The 20,068-nt window shown below is 36.0% G+C and overlaps 2 protein-coding genes across 2 annotated transcripts in view; both read left to right on the top strand.

Moving 5' to 3' along the window:
* The first annotated feature begins 2,130 nt into the window (after nucleotides 1–2,130).
* On the top strand, nucleotides 2,131–8,236 carry LOC107722939 (pentatricopeptide repeat-containing protein 1, mitochondrial-like). Its single transcript, XM_016531438.1, is given in 11 exon segments — nucleotides 2,131–2,409; nucleotides 2,411–2,560; nucleotides 3,660–3,800; nucleotides 3,919–4,137; nucleotides 4,249–4,350; nucleotides 4,893–5,207; nucleotides 5,210–5,590; nucleotides 6,707–6,823; nucleotides 6,966–7,148; nucleotides 8,052–8,074; nucleotides 8,076–8,236. Coding segments are annotated over 11 exon segments (2,058 nt in total). The 3' UTR covers nucleotides 8,224–8,236.
* Nucleotides 8,237–9,068: 832 nt separating this feature from the next.
* The window catches only part of LOC107722968 (uncharacterized), a 17,593-nt gene continuing 6,593 nt past the window's right edge, over nucleotides 9,069–20,068 (top strand). The window contains exons 1-12 of the mRNA XM_016531470.1: nucleotides 9,069–9,144; nucleotides 9,282–9,400; nucleotides 9,719–9,824; nucleotides 9,914–10,007; nucleotides 16,798–16,954; nucleotides 17,043–17,232; nucleotides 17,597–17,719; nucleotides 18,156–18,209; nucleotides 18,291–18,410; nucleotides 18,505–18,663; nucleotides 19,057–19,110; nucleotides 19,217–19,259. Coding sequence (XP_016386956.1) covers nucleotides 9,143–9,144; nucleotides 9,282–9,400; nucleotides 9,719–9,824; nucleotides 9,914–10,007; nucleotides 16,798–16,954; nucleotides 17,043–17,232; nucleotides 17,597–17,719; nucleotides 18,156–18,209; nucleotides 18,291–18,410; nucleotides 18,505–18,663; nucleotides 19,057–19,110; nucleotides 19,217–19,259 — 1,221 coding nt within the window. The 5' untranslated portion in view covers nucleotides 9,069–9,142. The remainder of the gene's footprint in view (nucleotides 9,145–9,281; nucleotides 9,401–9,718; nucleotides 9,825–9,913; nucleotides 10,008–16,797; nucleotides 16,955–17,042; nucleotides 17,233–17,596; nucleotides 17,720–18,155; nucleotides 18,210–18,290; nucleotides 18,411–18,504; nucleotides 18,664–19,056; nucleotides 19,111–19,216; nucleotides 19,260–20,068) is intronic.

Below are 20,068 nucleotides of genomic sequence, written 5' to 3' on the forward strand. Positions count from 1 at the left end.
GGCTCTCCTCAACCACCACCAGTGTGCAGCATCCACTTGGATGATGCAAATCCACTTTTAATGCAAATCATGACATCTGCATCTGGATTTTTCAGCTAACCATATTCATGTTACCCACCACCATCGTGATACGGTGCATTTGCATTTTAAGGAACAGTGTTAATGTTCTCTTTTCTTCAAAAATAAACATTTCTCTTCTTTTGTCGTTTGAAGTTCTGTTTTCACATGCCAATGGCTTGCTCCAGGGCAGAAGACCTCGGGAGATTTCGGAAGAAATGCAGAACTGAACCCTTAAAATATCTATTATCCTCATTTACGTCACACTATAAGACCTTATCTTATAGTTATCTTATAGTCGGATAAGTTCTTATCTGAGTAAAAAAACAACAACAACAACAACAACAACAGTAATATTCAAAAGAAGCAAAATTTTGAAAAAGGAGATTAAAAATGTAGGAAGGCAAACACATGTACACTCAGAAATAAAATCTAATTTAGATGCACTGGAAGATACTTTTAGAAACATGTTGTCTGTGAGAACAAGTGTGATTGTGTCTTTTATGCCTATACGCTCAACACAAAAGAACCACATACATGAAGTGTCATCTCCATGGAAACATTGTGTGTGAGATCTCTCAGGAGATGCTGAGGAAACAAATCCCTTCCTTCTCATCTTCTCTGCAGTGTGTGGGTGGGTGCGCTCAGCAGTGTTATGGGGGACTACACACAGTTAGCAATCCTGCATTGCAGTCTGTCATGGAAGATAAAGAGAGAAAAATCTACTGACACGATGCCAGAGCAAATACACACAGCTCAGTATCTCACTATTACATTAGTCTTGTTTTGAAATGTGCAGCAGTGGGGGAAGCCAGAGAAGTTAACCAGAAGTGAATGTAAATGTCATGAATAATCATTTCACTACAGCAAAATGGCTGTGTACATAATCTAAAAAGTATATTTTTAGGAAACTGTACTTGCAGATTATTACTGAAATAAAAAAGTATACTTTCATGACTTTTAATAATGTCACATTAAAAAAATACTTTAAAGTACATTTTAAATCATTATGTTTAAAAAAAATCATTTGTTGTCAATGTGCTTTAAAGGAGTACACTTAATTTGATGTGTTGAATAACACTAAAGCACATTTAAATTGATTATAGTTTTAACTAGGGTTATTCTATTTTTCATTTAAATAAATTACTAAATTTCAGCTTCATCATTACAAACATGCTCAAATACATAGCATACAAGTTTCAATAGAAATGACGTTTAACATTTATAATTAAATTTAGGAGATTTTTGGGATTATAAAGAAAGAAAATACAGAGCAAATTTCTAAATGTGCATTTATGGCAATTAACCCATCCTTTCAGTATATCTTACTAAAGATAATATAAAAAAAGGTCTTATATTGATACAGGAACATTGTGGGAATAGCCTACAAATTTGTTTACTAGAATAGTCTCTGACACTACAGTAGCCTATATGGCCTATGAATGTTTTGTGCCATTATCAAAGCATTTTGCAGCAATATAGTGAAATTATTTGTTTAATCTTCAAATTTGCTGATATATTTAATTTTTTATGTTATTATGTTTATTAAACTGTGCAAGCAGGCTTCACAATACCACAATAACGCTTTTAGAAACAAATTCATTTTGGAATGTAAACAGAGTGGGATTTTTCTTCCAAAGTTACATGTTTGTATGTAGCTATTAACACATGTATGTATCAAAAATCGCTCGTCATTGTCAAGTTTGTAATTCCAATACATAATTTCAATATTAGTCACTAGATGGCAGTTCCATAATAGCGGTAACATTGCTGCAGTTTCAGCAGCACGATAAGCCCTACTAATCGATCCCGCTCATCTTCATTTTTTATTTCGTTATATAAAAGGTGTGAGTTGTTTCATTAAATTGTACGTTTCGATCAAAATTAGTCTCATTATAAAAGCTTATATATTATAAAATGGAATAGGGTAAATAATAAGGTTATCTATTAGTAATGTCTTCCGTTCTGGCATCATGGCAACTTCCTGTAGAAACATTATGTGAGGAATTCTAGCAAATGTTTCTACCAAGTAAAGGGTGATAAATAGAGTAACTATGTATTAATTCAAGATTGATGGCCAAAATGTTGCGTTCTGCACTTCTGAGGAGTATTTTCACACGGAACACCAGTGCTATTAAGTGCGCTGCCGCATCCTCAAATGTCTGTCCGTCTGAGCAAGCACATCAAGGACGCTTGAGATTCTTCAGTGAATCGGTTACTTTAACGCGTCCGAGATGGACTGACAGCAACAATACGAGGTCAATAACATCTGATCATGTGCACGAGGAAGATACAAGTGATGTGTTTGGTGATTATTCCAGAAAGTTCTCCTCCAGGCGAACCTTCCGCAAAACATTCCCCAGAGCAGCAGCTGGATCTGAAATACAAAGATGCGGATGAGGAGGATGCGCAGCTGGTGGAAAAGTTCAAAACGGGTCGGACTCGGAAAAATACGACATACTGGTATTTCCTCCACTGCAAAAGGCTCATCAAAGAGGACAAAGTACGTTGTCAAAAATATAATTTTAATAACACTTATCCTTACCGTGGCAGTACTATGATCAGTGTTGGGAAGGTTACTTTGGAAATGTAATAGGTTACAGATTACAAGTTACCCTACTTAAAATGTAATAAGTAGTGTAACTTTTCAATTACTTTATTAAAGTAATGTAACTGATTACATTTGATTACTTTTTGATTACTTTTCAGATGCAGTGATGTTTTCAGACTGTGAAAAAGCAGTGCAGTTAATTGTATTCAGTGTACTTCAGTCTTAAATGTATATTAAAACTGTATTTGCAGATAATAGAATATTAATTAAATGGCCACTTAAATGCACTTCAAGAGAGAGTACTCTTTTATCACTGTTTCTTAACACACTCAAGTACACTTTAAAAGTACACTGTGCAGTAACGTCAAATTACAAGTTTTAATTGGTGTATTTTAAAAAATTGTTTTAATAATCTTTTGTTGAGCTTTAAAAAAGTACACTTATTTTGATGTGCTGACTAACATACTAAAGTTATAATTTAACCATAGTGTGTTGTTCAATTTTACATTTAAAATGAATACATATTCACTAAACTGCAATTTCGCCATTAAAAATTTATAATTGCAAATACATGACACTCAAGTTTCGATACAAATTACTTTAAATATATATTTTAGTTTACTATAAGTGCCTATTACATTTGGCAGTACACTTTAACCATATTTCACTTTAACCATATTTCAAAGACAATATAAGTAATTATGAAATTACATGTAAAGATGTACTTAAGTGGGTTGAAAAAAACACTTTTAAGTTAATCTAATTGCATTTAATATAAATTTAAATTAGAATACATCTTCAACATGCAGTTGTCAAAAAAACATTACATTTAGTTCACACTTAAGTATGTACACACTTAAGTATGCACTTTAAAAGTATATTATTTTAATAATAAGTATTCTATTGTGCTATTACAATGTTTTTTTTTATACAAGTGCCATATAAATGCAAGTATATATCATATGTCTCTTTGTTCCATATAAACCAATACACATTTTAATGTATTTATTTATTTATTTAATTAATTAATTTTTTTTGTATGTGTGTGTAGCTGGCTGAGGCATTAGTTCTGTTTGAGGCTGATATGCTCAAAGGCGAGAGGTTACAGCCTGAGGAGTACAATTACACTGTGCTCATCGGTGGATGTGGACGTGTCGGCTACCTAAAGAAAGCCTTTCAGCTGTACAATAATGTAAGATGACAATGCATTTTCACATATTATTATTTATATTAGATGCTGCTGCTAATGATGCATAAATGACACACTTGATCTTTAATTAACCCTGTTTGTATGTTATATTATCACTCAGATGAAGAAGCGAGGGATAGAGCCATCCGATGCTACATACACTGCGCTGTTCAACGCTTGTGCGGAGTCACCATGGAAACAGTCAGGGCTGGTACAGGCATTGAAGCTCAAGCAAGAGCTTCTCAAGAAGAACATCCCTCTCAGTGCCATTGCCCAGCATGCTTTGCTCAAAACAGCTGCTTTTGCTGGAGATCTGAAGTCATGCTTTCAAATTCTGTGGGTATAAAACTGTCAAAACACCCAGTGATGTGATGATTTATTATTATTTTTTATTCTTTTTGCACTAATGCCACAGTAACATCATTTGGTTTGTGTGTAAATGCATGTATAGGAGATGCTTCAAAATGGACAACCCATCACACAAGAGACATTTCATTATCTACTGATGAGCTGTGTGAAGGACAAGCAGCATGGATTCAGACTGGCTTTACAGGTATTTAAACACCTACTGACTAGAAACACATATTAGTATTGATGCATCAAAATTTATTTAAAATGTTTATTTAGCTGAAAATCAAAAACGATAATAAAGTTTTGGTCATTAAATTTGGCTAACTAAACTCTTTATGCTGTTGTTAGGATGTTTAGGATGTTCTAAGGTGCTAAAATAAACCAGTTCTAAGAATAAACCAAGAATAAACTTCTTTGAGAGGCAATGAACTGCCTATATTTCATATTTCAACTGAACAAACCAGCTGCCGATATTTCAGCTTACATATGGCTGCTCTTGCTACATTGCTATATCATTTTTGGTGATGTAAGTACTTTTTGGATCTTTTAAGTTTTGGTTAACTGGATTTTCAGTGAAGGGACAGGAACCTCTCAGGATTCATCAAAAAGAAATCTTAATTTAGTTCTGAAGATTAACATTATGGGCCTTACAGGTTTGGAACATGAGGGTGAGCAAATGATAAGAAATTTAATTTTTTGGGTGAACTATCCCTTAAAGTATTTTTACTGTAATTTGTTCTGTAGGTGTGGCACCAGATGCTTAGGATTGGATTAAAACCAGACACTCAAAATTACAACATACTCCTGCGGGTAGCACGGGATTGTGGGATAGGTGAACCTGGTTTGGCTTCTGCGTTGCTACTGAAGAGAACAGAAGAAGGGACCCTAAAACTCACAAGTGGAAGGAAAAGCCAAGTCAAAGCACAGGCATCGTGTCAGCCCTTAGATATGGATGCATTTGAGCATGAACTGTTTGTAGACACACACACACAGAGCCATGGACAAGCCGAAGAGACTGATTTCCCCCTTCCGAAGGAAAAAGATCAGTGCAGAATAGACATGTAACTCAAGATGAGATTCAAATGCTGCCTGAATCATCAAATGGCTCTCTAACCTATCAATCACAAAGTTCCCACCTCCCAAACCTTCTGGACCCCAGCACTTGCTACTCAGGTGTGGTTGCCTTGGGGCCTGTGAGTAGTGCTTCGGATAGACTTGCTCTGATTGGAAACCTTGAAGGCTTTTTGGAGAAAATGGCCAAAGATGGATTGGAGCCCAACATCAAAACCATCACACTGTTGGCTGATGTCATGGAAGCTGGCAGCCAATCAGTGCAGAGTTTGATTAATGTGGCCAAAAAGAGTGGTGTCACGCTGGATGAGACATTTTTTAACATTATGATCAGAAGGGTGGCCAAAGCTGGAAACTTAAATGGGGCTAAGGTAAGAAACACATTCAATTATCTGTTAATAAAGTTACAGTAATGTTGCTGTAGCTCAAACAGTAGAGCATGGCATAGAAACACCAAGGTCATAGTTAGGGTTAGAGTTATAGGAACTTGCCCAGACTCTGGAGTTTCACCAGCCCTAATTCAGTCAGCATAACTATACCACACAGACAACTTCATTATCATAGCAATAAAGAAAAGTCCACATTTTAAGTATTTATGGTTGACTAAGAGTGATCACAAGGAATGGGAAAATGGGCAGGGGCACCATTATAAAAAAAAGGTGATATTAAACAGCTGCAGTCCGTAAGTTTTGCCTCTTTGTCGCCATCTCTGTTTGAAAACCTGGAATTGCAGCTGTGTGCAGAATTATCTAACTTGCATGGATTGTGAGTCGGCGCGGCTCCAGCGCTGATGAATCTAATGTTCTGAAGAGTCAGTCACCGCACCGGTGTGGATATTTACTGTACTTCGCAATCACAGATTCTAGCCTACGTCTTGGAATATGACCCAAATAAGAATTTTCACCGTATATTGCCATCTGAACAAGTAAGTAACAAGTTTGCCAAGTTTATTCTGACCAACTGAGGAAAAAAGCATTACCATAAATCTCACTAGTCGCTACCAATGGTGATTAAATCTAAAGATCGGTTAGCTCATATCACATCAAACATAATTTTTAACCAAAAAAAAGTTACGGACTGCAGCTTTAAATGTGCACTCCCTCAGCTTGAATAAGTTAAAGCTTTCCGCCTCACTCTGCTTCATACTATGACGTTAATAAATCTTTAATACATTAGCTCATCCATGAACATAATTTCTACCCGAGTCCCATCGGATTGCATCGGCTGTGGGGATGAAGACGACAACTCCCATGATTCCACACTCAGTCACGGCGTCATCTAACTACGCCTTTGTTTCTTTGTTTGTTTTGAATACACGCCCTCTAGCGGCGAAAAATTACATATTGTGCCTTTAAGTGGATAAATGCATCTGCCAGATGCATAAATGCAAACAGATAAATAATAAATAAAAATACATAAAGTGCCTGCCAAATGCTTAAATGTAAATATATGTAAATATAAATATTAACTGATTTTTCTCTCTTTAGGCTGTAAAAGCCCTTATGGTTAACAGAGGGCTGATTGCAAATGCTCAGACGTTCTGTAGTATTGCTCTGGCTTGCCGCAAACAAAAAGATGCAATGCAGTTGCTTACTGAAATGGAGGTATGAAAACCAATATCATCCTTTTATTATTTTTCACCATCAGGACTTTGTTGCTGAAGAACTCCTCTTATTATAATCAACTCTTTCCAACTTTCTTTGAGCTAAATATTTGAAGCTGTGTGTTTTTTTGTTTTTTTTTAAGTCTTGTGGACATTTGCCGAACACTCATGTATACAGTGCCCTGATCAGCCAGGCAGTTAAGCGTTTGGACTATGCTTATCTGCACGAACTTCTTCAACACATGCACAAACTGCAAGTGCCACCCAATGATGTCATCATCAGACAGCTGGAGTTTGCAGCTCAGTATCCTCCTTCCTATGACAAGGTTAGAAACTGAAACTACACAGTTAAATACTGAATACAACTGTGAAATATAAACCTGCTCAGCTACTTACTTGTACTTTGCATTATTTATATACACAATTATATAGATATAGGACAAAATGGTAAGAAAAACAGAAATAACAAAAACTAAATCTGTATATTTTCTGAAGAAAATGTGAGTGGTGCTTGCCGTGGTAGCAAGAATCAAATGAGCCAAGCCCCATGTCTATATGTTCTGATTCAAAGATATAGGTCTTGCTAAATGGTTGCTAGGGTACTCCATTTGGTTGTTAGGGAGTGGCTTAGCAGCTGCCAATGATGATACTGCTTGCCAGTATGAATTATATAAACCAACCTCCATGTCTCTATGATATTCAGATTTGAAAATATTCCACTTTAAGTTTGGGTTGCTAGGGTGCTCAACAATGGTTGCTAGGGCATGGCTAGGAAGTGGTGAAGGTGATGGCTGTTGGCTGTTTGCGGCCCCGAGTCAAATGAATCCACCCCCATGTCTCTACAACATTGTGATCCAAAGATATTCATCTGGGCTTTTTATAAAGGCAGTCTATGGGATCAGTTGCTAGGGTGCTCTAAATGGTTGCTAGGGTCGTGGCTTGACAGCTTCATGATGAACTTGAGAGACTGATTGAATAATAATAATAATAGACAAACATCATAGTAATAGTGATGCTTTGCAAGCAAGCACCATTAATAATAATAATGAAATTTCAATAAAATTATTAAGGAGTATAATTATTTAATTAAATCACAATATTTTAAAAGCAAAATCTAGGTTCAGTAAAATTAAATACTTGCAATTTGTGAATGTTTTTCATGTTACTGACCTATGAGCAGGACTATGACTGCCATGGATGAATTATGGCTTGTATGTTTCTTTCTTCAGTTAAAATCACAAAACACATACCTGCAAGATTGACGGCTTCCGTGGTTTTTACAAACAATGGCTGGAGTTTATGCCTGGCCAGGAAACACCACACCCCTGGGAAAAATATCGATCCCCAAAACCAGAAACGGAACAAGATGGAGTTACCTCACAAAATCAAGTTTCTAAATAAATCAAATTCCTGTATTGTTTTGAAGTATATCCATGTGACACCTTTTCTTGATTTTTGTTGTCTTGACCAATAAAGTCTGATTTTTGGCATCTGAAATTTCTTGATTTGAGAGGTTTGGATCGTTCTGTTTTAAGTTATAGCTACATGCAACACGAAGGTAAGTGCCAAAAAGTTAACTGGTTGCTATGTTGCTATGTTGAAAATGAAACATGTTGTGTTTCTTAAAGTTTTAAGGTCTGGTAATTTCTTGACTGCCATTTGCAAATATTTGACATTCAGTGCCGCAATATTGTGCAGGGCTATTTTGTCCAATTGGTGCCATTTTTGGCCCAAGCTCACGCCCCTGGATCTTTGTTCTGCAATGAGGGGCTACTGAAATCAGATGCGCTCGTTTTCTCAGAAGCTTGCAGAAAAATGCTTACCAAAACAGTTACTGGGTTAATCTTTTTCACATTTCCTTGGTTGGTAGATGCACCGTGGACCTGATTATAGCACTTAAAACCTGGAAAAGTCAGATTTTCATAATATCACCTTTAATAGTTTCTACCTGTTTGGCTAGAAACATTTTTTGTCATGTGTAACATTTTCTTTTACTTTATTTGCCATGTTTTGATCCGTTGTTTTATTGTATTGTTCTCTTATTTGGGAAATTCATTCATTTTTATAATTTGATATGGTAACTATCTAATTTTAATGAGGTCCTTACGAAACGGTCCTTATCAACCTTGGTTGACATAGTAATAGATTTCTATGACATTCTTTTGGCAGTTAATGTTTTTGGGCGGGGTTTTTCTTGGAGTGGGCGGGTTTTGGAAAGCTTTTGGGCTGACAACATTTCCGATTTTGTCAGAGTCACGTGAGCCAGCTAAAGCGCCAAGCTTTGAACGCGAGCGGTCGCTGACGGTTCATTCGATAAATCATGTACGTTTTTTGACTGAGTTACAAAAGAAATCGAACGAAGTAAATGTTAAAGGTTTTCTTACGAAACGCACACAATGCCAGCTGAGTTAGCCTGGTATTAGAGGTCGTTTCCTCTCATTGTCTGTCATGTTTTGTAGGACGGAGCACGACATACCTATAATCATTTTGAGCGATGAAGATGATGATGAAGGTGACTTCTTGATGACCCACAATGATTCCTCTGTGCTGATCGTTGAAAACGAGAGGAACGAAGCAGGTAATCTGTTACATAAATATTTAAACATGACACTAACAAAACTAAAAGTTATCATGGTGAGCATTCACTCGTGCCATAAAAGAACCATAAACCATATACCATACGCCAATACCATGTATTCTTTTGCATGTGCTGTAGTAGTAATGCCATAGTGTTTTTTTATGACCATGGTAATAAAATTTTTTCCTTGTACAATAACAGTAACGTTACTTCAACTTCATTAGCTACCATGGTATGCAATAAATACTATGGTATATGAATACAGCAATCCTTCAGTAGCACTGTGTTCTGTTTCTCTTTGGTTTCTGTTGATCTCAGATGTATCAAAACATATTGAGGAGTTGGATGAAGACTTGGCCATCACATACACCCAAACTGCAACAGTGCTTCCACACGCAAGATACGACTGCACCCTGGCATTCTGGTCAGTAAAACAGTGACTCCTCTCTTATGTAAAGGACTTGTTTTGTGTCTGTGAGTGTTTATGTGTCTTTGTGCGTTTGGTTTTTCTAGTCGAGCAGAGCAGGACGTTTCAGGACCTCTACAAGATAACGGAAAGCACTGTGATCAGTGTTTCTGCTATATCTGTGACAAACTGGCATCCATGGTGAGATCACTGGCTTCTAACCTAAATCAGACTCTCATTTCTGTCTAGGGTTTGCATTAGTGGATGAAACTTGTATGCAAATGACAAATCAGAAGGGGAAAAAGCTAATTACGTTTTTGCATAGAAGTGAATAATGTTTTGGGACCAATAGGATTATTAATATTTTTTATTTTATTTTTATTCATTTATTTTCTGTGACCTAAATTAATTAAAATCGGCGAAAAGAAATGAAATTAAACAGTAAAGGAAATTCACATATAAAATTAAAGTCAGGCAGCAAAATTGTAAAGTAAAATGTATATGTCTGATACAGGGTAGTATCTTACAACCGAAACATACCTCAGAGCTACAAAGATGAGCTTTAATTAAAGGATTAGTTCACTTCCAGAATAAAAATGTTCTGATAATTTATTCACCCCCATGTCATCCAAGATGTTCATGTCTTTCATTCTTCAGTCGAAAAGAAATTAAGGTTTTTGAGAAAAACATTCCAGGATTTTTTTTTTCCATAGAGTGGACTTAAACAGGGACCAACGGGTTGAAGGTCCAAATTGCAGTTTCAATGCATCTTCAAAGGGCTCTACACAATCCCAGCCGAGGAATAAGGGTAAAGGGTCTTATCTAAATAAACAAATAAAAAATAAGTAAAAATGTATATACTTCTTAACCACAAATGATCGTCTTGCACTAGCTCTGCGATGTGCGTCCACGACTAAACGCATTACATAATAATGTTGGAAAGGTCACGTTTTTTCCTAGTGGAAAAAATCTTTTAGGTTTCAAAAGATTTAAACATCCAGGATTCGCACACAAACGGACCATTTTAAACAATAAACTGATACAAAGACATATAAATATGTGTCATTTTCCCATTGGTCCCTGTTGAAGTCCACTATATGGAGAAAAATCCTGGAATGTTTTCCTCAAAAACCTTTGCATTTCGACTGAAGACAGAAAGACATGATCATCTTGGATGACATGGGGGTGAGAAAATTATCAGGACATTTTAATTCTGTAGTGAGCTAATACTTTAAAACAGTATTTATTCAGTAAAATCGTATATATTCATTTATCATGGAACAAAGACTTTGAAAGTTCATTGGATGTACCAGTGAACAGATCTTCATAAGGCATCCTACTTTTATCTTATACCTACACTTTCCGGTTAATCTTCATCCACACTGGTCTTCCTCAACATTCCACAATATGCTTACCTTACGTACGTGAGTAATTTTTAATTGGAAACATTTTATCTGACTCTCTAGACCAGCGGTGTCAAACTCAATCCCTGGAGGGCCGGAGCCCTGCAGAGTTTTGTTCCAACCCTGCTCCAACACACATACCATGTAGTTTTCAAATAAGCCTGAAGGACTTGATTAGTTGGATCAGGTGTGTTTAAAGGGGTCATATGATGCGATTTCAAGTTTTCCTTTCTCTTTGGAGTGTTACAAGCTGTTCGTGACGTGAATAGATAAGATCCCTAAAGTTGCAAAGACTAAAGTCTCAAACCCAAAGAGATATTCTTTATAAAAGTTAAGACTGGTCCACGCCCTCCTAAAATGCCTCGTTCAAACACGCCCCCAACATGTCTACGTCACGATGTGGGAAGATTTACATAACGCAGCCCAAATGTTAATGCAAAGAAAAAAGGCGTAACTTTGTTGCTGCCGCCGCCATGTTGTGAAGACGCTGTGTGCTTCGTTGTGAAAGCGAAACTACTTTGTTTGGTCTTCCAAAAGAGGACAAGACTAGAAATCAGTGGTTAAGTTGTATTTACAACACTGTTCCAGAACAGTTCAACCCAAATATTCAGATGTGTGCAGTACATTTTACGGAGGACGAGGACTGTTTCCTGGGAGAGTAGCCTACAATGCCGGTGTTCTGACAAATAATGCTGACTCACAGCCTGTAAGTACGTTTTTTATATTTAAAGAGTTTTTATATTTTATATATTTAAAGCGAGTTTTTTGGGCAGTGTAGAGTAGGGCTTGTTTGTCATTTCTCCGATCACAAATGCAGACATGGTTTTATGTTTACGCGATGCAACGCAATAGCTGGCCAATTAGAGCACACCTCGCTTTTCAGAATGATGAGCTTTGTAAAAATCGACACGTTTCAGAAAGGCGGGGCATAGAGGAGAAACAATAATGTACAGTATATGGAAAATTTGTTTTTTGAACCTTAAACTGCATAAACACAATTCCTTACACCAAATACACAAAATAATGTTGTTCTTAGCAACATCATATGACCCCTTTAATTAGTGTTGAATCTAACTCTTCAGGGCTCCGGCCCTCCAGGAATTGAGTTTGACACCCCTGCCCTAGACTCTTCCCAGGCCTACTGTCCTTGACTACAGAAAGAAACATTATTCACACAGCATTTGCAGCTGTTTCTCAAAACACTAGCAGATTAAACTTGAAACATGAGAGACAGAAGAGAGATTAAAAAAAAAATTTATTATAAATGATAATATATAATAATTCACTCATATAATATTATATGAGTCTTCTACCAAGAGTGTGATGGAATGAGGGGGCCTGTGCTCCGTAGTTATCTGAGGCCTTGCATTTGATTGCCTCCAGACAACATCTCTATGCTTATCAGTCAAAAATTAACTCTTACATGTACGGCATGACCTCCGTTGGGCAGCAAACTTCTTGAAACCTTCAGTTCATCCCCTTGCAGTTAACATTCTCTATAAGCAATTATTTTGTCCTCCTCCACTGATTCCTCTGTCAAAAGCATCATATGTGACCCATATGAGAGGAGTACCTTTTCTCTGCTCGCTTCTCGGCTAATCCGCATAAAGGCACTTCCGACAGCGTGCGATCCCGATAAATATACACAGAATTACAGTATTTAAGTATTTACGCAAACATAATCTGCTATGTCTTAAGTGAACATTTGGGGAACTGTTGGGGAAAAGCATCTGATGTGTAACATTATATTAGATCCGTGGATCACAGTAGGTCTTAATATAGGCCTCATGTTAATCTAAGAATAAAAGAAAAGAGGGAATCACTCTCTGCTCATGATTGAACTGCTTTTGTAGTTTTAATAATCAGTTTATTTGTAATGAACACTACAAAGGATTTTTTTTACATTTGCTTATTTGTTTTTCTTACTTTAAAGAGCAGGTCATATGGGTTTTTGAAAAATATATTTTTTTGCAGTTTGTAACGTAGCTATCCTTCAATGTAAACAGTCTGCAAAGTTGTTAATCAAAAAAGTGCATGATAAATAAAGATATTGTCTTTCAAAAGAAAGAGTCGACTCTGAGACGCCTTGAGTCGTCATATTTTCGAGTCTTCTGCCTGTTACCTATATACGTCACAAGGTAACACATTTACATAATCCTGCCCACAAACACTTCCGCTAGTTAATGTGTTTACATCATGTCGAGAAGACGCTGTGTTTTCAGCGTCACTGGGCATTCTAACACAGTTCCCAGTATGTGCACCTCGAATAAGTAAATAATAATAATGAATGCAATAAAACTGCTGTCACATCACGTAAAGTACCACATACAAAGTTTAAACTTATTGAGAAACGTCCTGATCAAGTCATGCTTGCGATGGAGTTTCCGGTTGAGCGACTGCATTGTATCATCCTCGGGCTCGAATTGATAAGGTAATATCGATGCCATTTTTTGTAACCTTATAGCATCTATGTTTACAAGTAACCCTCCGGAGCAAAAAAATTATTATGGTAATGGGCGTTTCGTTTCTGACATTCATTGGAAAGACCAATTACAACAGACTTGGCCAGCTGACCAATCAGAGCAGAGTAGGCTTATGGAAGGGAGGAGTTTACAGACCTTAAGCTCAGAACTGCTGTGAACGCATCGTTTCGAAATCATAAAAAAATGATTCTAATATTAAATGTATGTTCTGAGAAAATTACAATGTTTTCTGACCTCAGATGCTTTTAAACCTATTGTAGGGGACTCCAACACAATATTAGGAAACTTTAAAATACCATATGACCTGCTCTTTAATGCGTTTGTTTTGATGTAAAATGAAAAAGGTAATATATTAATTGTTTTTATATTTGTTCTACTGTTTTTTTTATTTATTTATTTTATTTTTTATTTTTTTGCATCTGTTCTGATTTATAATAACAAAGAATATAAAATAAAAATAACTATGTTGTGATGAATTTTTTTTTTTTTTGCATCTGTTCTATATTAATATAGTAATTATAAAAAAAAAAGAACTGGAGGAAAAGATGCAACGTTGCTAGGTGATTTTGCTTTGGAACCTTCAGAAAACTTTAACTCGACTTTTATCAAAATTTACTTTGCTGACTCTATCAACTTCAAACAGGTGTAGCTCAGTCATTTTTCGTTCGATTCCAACAAAACATACATAATTTTGAAGGTGTTTTAATGGATGTGACAATAAAAATAACACATTTTTAAAAATGTGCTCATTGTGACTAATTTTTCCAGCACAGGTCACATATATTGAGTAGCAATAAAGCAGGGTGTCCGCGGGGTCTTAAGTATTAAAAGTTGATAAATCAATTTAGAGAAAATTAAGGCCCTTAAAAAGTATTAAAAAGTCTTAAATGCCATTTTCCAAGGTATTACATTTTGTATCATCTTTTCATTATGTATATTTGTCCGAATAGTGGGGTTCTGCTTTGGAATCCCGCAAGATTTGACGTCATCTGTTACGGCGCTCACTGACTGACTTGCGCCGCTGCTGATTTTCTGACCATTACAGCATGCTCTCATCCGCTCCCGCGATTTGTGTCCGCTCCTGCAAACATTCTAATATTGTATATAATTTTTGCGCATCAGGGCGGCGCTATCAATATGTGGGGTATTTTGAATGAGCGCTCGCAGTCACAGTTCACTTTCGATTTCGCGATCGCACTGTGTAAAGGTAGCACATCTTACGATAAAAGATATTTGTCAATGAGCTCAGGATCTGTTGAGGACTAAATCCTCCAACATCTTTGTCAATTATCTCTCCTTACTTTTGACCCGTGATCAGTCAAATCTGACTTCTGCAGCTCGTGTTGGATGCAGGGTTGTTGTTTTTTTCCATGAAATTGGGCTGCTTTTAAACTGTTGCCATGGGTTGATTTTCCCCAGTGGGTTAAAGGTTTGAAATATTGCATAAATTACATTTGGTTGAAATTATTGTACTGAAACATTTTGCGTTCTACCTGTAATAAAACCGTGCTAAATGTTTTGGGCCACACTAGTAGGAAGCATTTGAGCTGTGTTTATGATAAATGTGCATAACAGTGACTGTAAAATATGTATTTTAGGGATGGAAATGACATTGTTATATTTGGGACATGGTAATAGCGCTACTTTGGGCTTTTTTTTTTTTTACTGGCATGGGCTTGGGATGCACAATTAAAATGAGGTAAAGAGGCTGTTTTCAATATATGCAATAAAAATATTGATTTACACACATTTATGCATATGCCAAAAGCAAAATGTGTCTTTCATGATTAAAAGTTACGTAAGGAAATCGGTGTTATTAGATTTTGCTGTATTTGGCTGAGCAGTGGTTTGGGTGGCTCACCAATGTATTCGATTTCTCTAATACATAAAATAAGTAAGCTTGACCAGAGTTGTGGGGAGAAGAATTTATTGAAGGTGGTAGTGTAGCACAATTCTTCAGCAGCGATATTATATATGTGAATTATAAGAATTATAACCCAAAGTTCTGTCTGAGGGACAGAACTTTATACCTGGTAACAAAAGGTTCACAAACTAAAAAGTAGATACTGTTAGGACCTCCTACTGGAGATGTCACAATAGTCAGGAAGGGAGATTCTTTTAGGATATTCTACTGGTTAGTTAGGAAGGGCCATTCTGTTTGGATCTGGTATTGAAGATCTTACAAAAGGCAGGAATGGCCATTTGTTTCACACCTTTATGTTAATTACATTTGGGGAACAGTCACAGTGTATCGTCAGACATTGATTACGCATGAAAGAACTATTCACAAAATCCTTCAGTGGGAAGCAGTGGCATTGATTGAATACACATAGGAAAATAATATTTTTCTTATAAAACATACAGTGTGGGTCTCAGAGACTTTAAGACTAAAGTTTACTGGTTTTATTCATGCAGTTTTCAGGCTGTTCCACATGCATCTCTTAAATGTTTAATAAAAAATATACTATAACAATTGAAATAATATACTGCAGTGTTATTTTAGTATCATTGCAGCCTATAGTATCCTACCTTTGTAGTTTTCATTTGATATTTTGGATTGGTTTTAATTTTTAATTTTAAAGTTTAAAAATAAAAAACTTAAAAAAAAAAAACTTAAATTTTGGTGAGTGTTTTTGTCATTTTTATTATTAATATTTTAAAGATGTCTGTAGACTTATTTTAGTGTATCAAGTAAAACTAAATGAAAATGAGAAAGATTGCTTTGGCAACTAGCTGAAATAGGTTTGAGCTGTTTTTTAAAATTTATTTCAGTTAGTTTATTTTATTTCAAGTAACAAAAATGTCTTTTTTTTAATGCAGTTAAATATAACCCTGATAAATCATATTTGTTTTTGTTTTGCAGAATTTAATTAAAAAAAAAATATATATATATATTAGGAAAATGTTATTTTTCCCCCAAAGTAAGTTTTTTCTTTCTTTGCCCAACATATACATAATTTAATTGACCTAATCCTTCCTGAAGACAGTGTCTTTATATGGTGTGTTGATGAGTACTAGGCCTGGATTGTGTTAATTTGTCCATCTTTACTGATTTAACACACATCAGGCTAAAAACAAGCCCACTTTTGTTTTTGTGTTTAAAAGTGTGAGTTTTGGACCATCCCTGGGATTTGCCACTGTAATGCTCATAAGCACAGTGTCTACTGGAAGGCCTTCCGTGATAAGAGTCTGATGGGATTTCTGCATGAGCTGAACTTCACCTTTGACCCACTGGATATGGATTCAGACCTACGACGTGCAGGTATGTTCTCTGACTTGACTAATCTGCAGATTTATTGTCTTTTAGGTCCTTTGCTGATCTTTGAATCGTTTGTGTGTTTATTTAATAGAAAATTCACTGCAGAAATTCGCTGGTAGTTTGGCAATGAAGTATGCTACTTTTTTGTTGGGGTTTGAGAATCCCAACCATTCAACGGGCTGTCGGTGCACCTGTCACCGCAACATTAACAGCACTACACCGAGTCAAACCATCGGATGTAAAGGATGCTATAAACATCACTTTAAGTTGCTGGAGTATGAGTGAGTGATTCTCCTTTTATATTATTTTCAAATGTAGTAAATTGTATTTTGCTATTTGAATTATAAAATTATTTAATTAACCAAACTGAAGAGAGGAAAAAAATGTTATGGCTTATTTTGGAAATTGTCAGTTTGTTTCATTTAAATTATGGAATTGAGGGAATTGGTTTAAGGATTGTATTTTGGGTAAGAAATAAACATGTTTTAAATTTAGTGTTGTTATATTAGCAAGATTTTAAGTATCAATAATAATAGTGATTCTTGGCAAACACCACTAATTATAATTATCAAATTCTGTAATCAATGAAAATGCATAAAACTTGAGTGCTTGCTATGTTAAAATTGTTCTTTTTGATTCTTGCAGTTACACTGTTGTGAGTCAACCCATCAAAATGTTTTTGAATGAAGCGAAGAAAGAGAATCCAAAGGCTTGTGTTGTGATGCTATTAGGGGCTATTAAGCTTTTTGTCACCCACACGACTCCTGGGTAATATATTTTACACTCTTGCACATTTTGATCCCTGTTTTTGCAATGTAATGTATAATTACAGCTCTTAAGCCCCGTTCACACCAGCGAACGATAACTATAAAGATAACGATATTAGCGTCCACACCAGCGAACGATATCATCCGTTTATTCTAAGCGCACATGCGTCTGCCGCTTTAAATTCTTGAGCTCGTTACAGCAGGATGGATTCTGATTGGCTGTCGATTTTTTTTATCGTTCATCAGCTGGGAAAAAATCGGTTTGAAAGTGATTCCAACGATAACGTTTCTCTTTGTCTTTATCGTTATAGTTGTGGTGTGGACTCTGCTATACTTTAATATTGAGAACGATTTTTAGAACTATATCTTTACCGTTATCTTTATAGTTATCGTCCTTGGTGTGAACGGGTCTTTAGTGTGTTATATCTCCTTTGCAGAAATATACATGCTGCTAACACTGTATCTGAAACTGTGTCAGTGCTCCTGTGGAGGTAATGGTACAAACAAAAGTTATTTTCTGTGTTTACTTGGAGTTTGCTTTTTCTGTGTCTTAAACAATGTTTGTCTTCCAGATTTATGACAAAGGTGTGGACGCTTTTAGTTGGCTTTGATTTTTCCAGCTCTTTTATAAAGCAGGTGGAGTCCTTCTACCAGAAGCTTCCGCTGCCTTCAAACTGCACATTACCAAAAAGGTAACACCACATACGTGGTGCTTTTTTAAATGAATTTGCTTGCTAATGCAGTAATTGTTTAGTTGTGATTGAATTGTCTTTTCGTTGGCTGCAGTCTGAGTGTGCTACCTTGGGATGATCCCCTGCTCTCTGCTGTGATGAAAGGTCAAAACATCACTGGAGAGAGGCAGGGCAAAGGTCGGAAGCATAAAGTCTTGTGTGAACCTCTGGTCGTGATTCAAGCGAGAGTCCGTAAACTTCAACAGCAAAACAAGTAATGCCCCTTCCTTAGTGTACTTTTCATGCTTTGTTTACTGTTTATTAAAACTCTTCATTTACTTGAATGATATGTGCAATAAATCATATAGGCCTGCAAAGAATTTGCACACACAAAGCTCAGCAGCTGTTGAATTCAAATATCGGTCATTCACGTCATTCAGGTTCTATGCATATTTAAAGGAAAAGTTTTTTGTTTTTTTTTCATTACTTGGAGTAATTTAAATGTAGCAACAACCAATAATAATTTAGCAACGTGTTTAATACATTCTACCCTATTTAAATCCGTTCCAGGGTTTTTTCCTTGTAAAAAGCACAGAGCTTTCACATTGCTGTAGCCCTTGCCAGCACTAATAAAATTATAATCTACCCTTTTTAACATGTTTGTTAGATACCGTGAGCTGGCTCGCTATCTCAAAGTTGTCAAAAGCATCAATAATCCCACGTGAGTTCCAGCTGCGTATTATGAACATACATTGTGTTAAAAATGCAGATTATTGTTATTACTATTTATGGTACATTCTCTCATTGTATGTCTGTCTGGGATTTAGGCTGCAGAGAATGAAAGACTTGGTTCCCCTCTACCTGTGTAAGGTAAATTGAAATGAAGCCGTTTCCTTCGGTGGTTTCTACATTAATACATCTCATTTTCACACTCCTTTTCAGACATTTAAAAAAAATAGTTTACCCAAAAATGAAAATTTGGTTAATTTACTCACCCTCACTCATCCTCTGCAGTGAATGGGTGCAGTCAGAATGAGAGTCACAAAAACTGATAAAAGCATCACAATAATCCACAAGTTATCCACATGACTCCAGTCATCAATTAACCTCATATTAAGCTTTAATAAATTCAAGATGTTTTTAACTTTTAAACTTGCTTCCAGCCTTAAAGCTATTTCTTCTGAACTGGGAGAGAAATATGCACAGATCAAGCTTTTTTTTACAGTCCAAAACAGTTCTAAACAAATGTGTCTGTGGAGTTTGATGTGAGTGGACAACAGGAGATGAACTGAGTTTTTATGGATTATGAACTCCTATTTTTTGGCCAGAAGCGATGGTTTAAAGTTAAAACGTCTTGATGGATTTGTTTCTTAGAAGCATGCAGCTTTTTGCTTCATAAGACGTTAATTGATGGGCTGAAGTCGTGTGGATTGTGATGTTTTTGTCACTATCTTCTGATAACACCCATTCACTGCAGAAAACCCATGGGTGAGCAAGTGATGTAGTACTGAATTTCTCCAAGTCTGTTGCGATTAAGAAACAAACTCCTCTACATCCTTGATGTCCTGAAGGTAAGTACGTTTTCAGCAAATTTTCATTTTTGAGTAAGCTATTGAAGTCATGACTCTCTGGGGTTTTCTGACTTGCAAGGGATTCATGGCCAGTAGGCAAGGACGGAC

The sequence above is a fragment of the Sinocyclocheilus rhinocerous genome, unplaced genomic scaffold (genome assembly GCF_001515625.1).
Source record: "Sinocyclocheilus rhinocerous isolate Xijiao unplaced genomic scaffold, SAMN03320098_v1.1 scaffold3, whole genome shotgun sequence".
NCBI classification, from domain to species: Eukaryota; Metazoa; Chordata; class Actinopteri; order Cypriniformes; family Cyprinidae; genus Sinocyclocheilus; species Sinocyclocheilus rhinocerous.